This window comes from Apis dorsata, unplaced genomic scaffold (assembly GCF_000469605.1).
Source record: "Apis dorsata unplaced genomic scaffold, Apis dorsata 1.3 scaffold_52, whole genome shotgun sequence".
Lineage (NCBI taxonomy): Eukaryota > Metazoa > Arthropoda > Insecta > Hymenoptera > Apidae > Apis > Apis dorsata.
The window spans coordinates 3092127-3095992 of NW_006263353.1; the positions used below are offsets into that span (position 1 = coordinate 3092127).

Here is a 3866-nt window from a genome sequence, read left to right on the forward strand (position 1 = left end):
CTTTCGAAAAATATAATAACTCCACTTCGGTCAAAACTTGCTTCAACCAATGACCGTGGAAAACTCGACTCGTTACAATTTCCCCTGTTTCCTGTTGACCGACTTGGCACAATGTATGATATTTTCGTTCGAAAAGTTTGCAATTTCGAAGTTCAATCGTTAGAGGAAGCTCGAAGCGAGCAAATTATAAGGAATTTGCGAGGAAAAATGTTGCGTGCATTTCTGGGTTAACACCGGATCGGCCAATCAAGGGACCGATCCTCGTTTCTCTGGTTCGAGTGAAATTCTTGGGCGAACCAAGTGTATGCGAAGCGAGTCGAGGCGGAGAGAAACGTCAACTTCGAGGCTAACGTGCGTGCACGATGACATCTATTTTCGAGTTCTCTTTTTTCTTTCTTTTTCCTCTTCTTTTCCTTTTTTTTTTTTTTCGTTTCGTTCGCGAATACAACGATTCCTGGAATTCGTGAAAGAAATCGGTGAAATTCGAGCTGAGTTCCAGAATTGTCGAGTGATTTATTCAAAGAATAAATCAGAGTAGATCGTATTTCAAATGGGCGAATTATCGAAACGAATTCTAAATTAGCAAGGAAGCGAGGGCAAGGGAGGAATATTGGAATGGAATAAGTCGGGGAGGTCAATTGCGAGCGAAGAAAGCATTTTGCATAACGTTCCATCTGTATTAAACGTTGTTACACATAATATGTGTATAACGATTACTAACTCGAGGCGCCATTTATATACGAAATTTTCCCATGAACTTGAACGTAATTTTCCCGTGTACTTGAACGAACGACAATGTGTCGAAGCTCAATATCCGCGTGCGTAAATGCTCGCTTCTAAAAAGTATTATCGCAATAAAGCGTGAAGAGATACGATAGATATTTATACGAGAAGTCAGTTTACGCCGGCTATTTACTCTCTCTCTCTCCCCATTGCATTAACCATTTTCATTGAATTAAATGGATAAAATGAATATTCCTTCGATTCGTAAATTATTGCGACATAGAAATTCAACAACGATTACTTTCAACAAATTAGCTTCGACAAACCTCGGTTAATAAATACAGCTGTACGAGTGTAAACATCATCGTACCATTAATCTCTTCTTTATTCCAAACATAATTCGAAATTCTCTCATTATCTTGTAATAATATATATACACAACTACCGGATAAATAAAATTTTTCCTCCTCCATATTATTTTAAAAACTGTGAAAAAAATAACGATCAATTTGATTCGAAGATTTACTCTCGATATCGAGTATTTCTCGAGCATTCTTGCCAATAGCGTATCTTGAATATAAATTCAAGATTAAAAAAAACACGCACAAACACACGCAAAGAGAAAAGAAGTTACCTCTCGGTGAAAGTTTACATAATCCGTTCAACGAGTACGATATCAAGCGTACCTAATTTCGCGATCCTCTCTTCGAGATCGTTCCTCCTGTACACGATTCCAGCTGGAGGAAGGCTGGGCGTGTCTGCTCCTCACCACGGAAGGAGAAACCGTGATTTTACTTTTGAACGGAATTCTCTCTCCTACTCCTTTGCCAGGGAAGGAAGGGGGCGAACAAGGATCGACGAAAGGATGATCCCATCAATGAATGGGGCACTGACGTCACATCCAACCGGATTTCCTTCTTGTCGTCGCTTCGACTGAGAAACAAGAACGAGAAGAAGAAACTTTTCAAGGTATTATTAATATTTCGATCGATTTATTATATACACGACGCGTCCTCTTACGCGACCGCTTCGCTTCTGACCTTATATTCGTTTACCTAGTCAACCCTCGGCTCCGATTTCGTGCGCTGGAGGGAGAGGGAAAGCAGAATTCGAACCTGCGCCGTGAAGGAAGGATGGAATTACGAAGATGCACGTTTTATATATAATAAAAATTCCAAATTCAATTCCAAAATTTTCTCAATTTCTAAATTAAATTTACTTGATAAAAATTATCCTTCTCAAAATTTCGTGGCAAAAACTCGTCGTCCAAAAATCTTAAAGATTGAAATTTCAAGCGATAAATAAAAAGTCAGAGAACGTACTCCTCGAAGATCATTGTTACGATGATTCCCTTTCCCCCCTCTAGCCCCCTTTCTACGACAATGGCACGGTTGGACGAGTTGGGAATTTCGGACGATGGGTTATTTCGCAACCGAAAATTCCTCGTTCGCCCGAAAGGAGGGAAAACGAAAACGACAAGAGGCTCTCGCGTCATTATCGACGAGGGGCCCCTCCGTCGTGAGAGCCGCGGCGGGGTCAGAGTAGAAAGTGGTGTCCGCGCGCGATGAAGGTCGGATCCGGGATGTTTGAACCTGATCTATACCAGTTTTCTTTCATTCACGCGAGGAGAGAGTTCACATACGCGTCAATTTCTTTCTTCCTCCGGAAATCACGACCAGTGATTCAACCAGACTCTCCACTTTGCTCATTATCGCGTGGATAGGATCCAAGTCGTCCCCTCGAATTGGAATGGATGCGATCGTGTTGGACGAGTAGGTCCCTCTCTCTCTCTCTCTCTCTCTCTCTCTCTCTCTCTCTCTCTCTCTCTCTCTCTCTCTCTCTCTCTTTCTATCCCTTCCAATCAGATCTTATCCACGCTGTTAAGAGGTCTACACGATTTGCCGCTCTCTAACAACAGCGTTTTGTTAATTGGAGGATCCTCGTTAATTGCCCCGCGTGACTTCATCTGACGCTCCTTTCGAGGAGAAAACTCGGTTCACGCGTTGAAATCTATAATTTCACCTGGAAACGCACGCGCACAGTCTCCAATTAAGTAAGCAGTTTACTTATTGCTCGAACAAATATAATTTAGACTTTAACTTTTGGTTTTGTTAATTGGATCTTTTTTTTATAATTGCCCCATATACCTTCGCGTATGTAACCTTAATTTGCAGCCAAGCGTTTTTCTTCTTCCTCCTCTTCTTCTTTCTTCTTGTCATATTCAAGTACACTTTCTGCGATGAATTCAATAAGAAATATATTCAATCTAAACACCTGTTAATACCTGTTAACAGCATGTTATTATTCCATCGTAATAACTGTAAAATAATGATCTTCCATCCCGCTCACTTATCTTATCTACTTATCCACACGCTTATCTACAATTTCTCCATACTCTTTGTATCCAATCCAAATCGAAATTAAAAACAAGATCGAGTTTTTCGAATAAACTCTACTTTGATAGAGCGTAGAAATATCGAAGCGAGATGAAAGGGAACGGAGGAGGCAAGGAGAAGGTTTCCTCGGCAGCCGCCTCGTATCCGTTATCCGTGGGCAGGTCGCAGGTCGTGGTGGATGGATGGGCGGCTGTGGACGCCGTGGTGGAACACCTATCCGCGTCCGCCTCGCTCGAATACTTTCCTCGGTTGGGCCCCTGTTAAACGGCCCGTACGTGGCCACGCTGAGAGCCCGTGAGAGCTCTCATTGTGACGACACGTCCCGTGCCACGGCAAATAGGAAGAAAAAAGAGACAGGGTGGGGCGCGGTGACGCGGCCCGCGCGAGAGGAGGGGCCCGCCAAATATATAAGGTAAAGAGATTGCACGAATGGACCACACGAAATTTCACTACGGACGGGACGGGTTTCGGGAAAATTCGGCGGCCATTTTCTTCGTAATCGTTGGCTACGATACGATATTCTCGTATATATATATATATATATATATTTATCTCGGTTCTCGACTTTCCGTTTCGTTCGAGAAAAGTCATGAAGATATTGGCGATCGCGGTTCTGACCTTCGTCGTGGTCGCTGGCCAGAGTTTGGACGATTGTCTGCAGAGCGACAGCATCTCCTGCGTGCAGAAAAGCCTGTACAGAAAGGCGAAGGAGTTTTTCGACAAGGACAGCTTGGAGCTGTTCACCGG

The 3866-nt window shown here is 43.0% G+C and overlaps 2 protein-coding genes across 3 annotated transcripts in view; both read left to right on the top strand.

The window, feature by feature from the left end:
- The window catches only part of LOC102675034, a 34573-nt gene that overhangs the window by 25083 nt on the left and 5624 nt on the right, over window positions 1–3866 (top strand). The window lies entirely within an intron of this gene.
- The window catches only part of LOC102674776, an 11612-nt gene continuing 11442 nt past the window's right edge, over window positions 3697–3866 (top strand). For both annotated transcript variants that reach the window (XM_031514943.1, XM_006609315.2), the window contains exon 1: window positions 3697–3866. This exon is cut by the window's right edge and continues 190 nt beyond it. In XM_031514943.1, coding sequence (XP_031370803.1) covers window positions 3709–3866 — 158 coding nt within the window. In that variant the 5' untranslated portion in view covers window positions 3697–3708.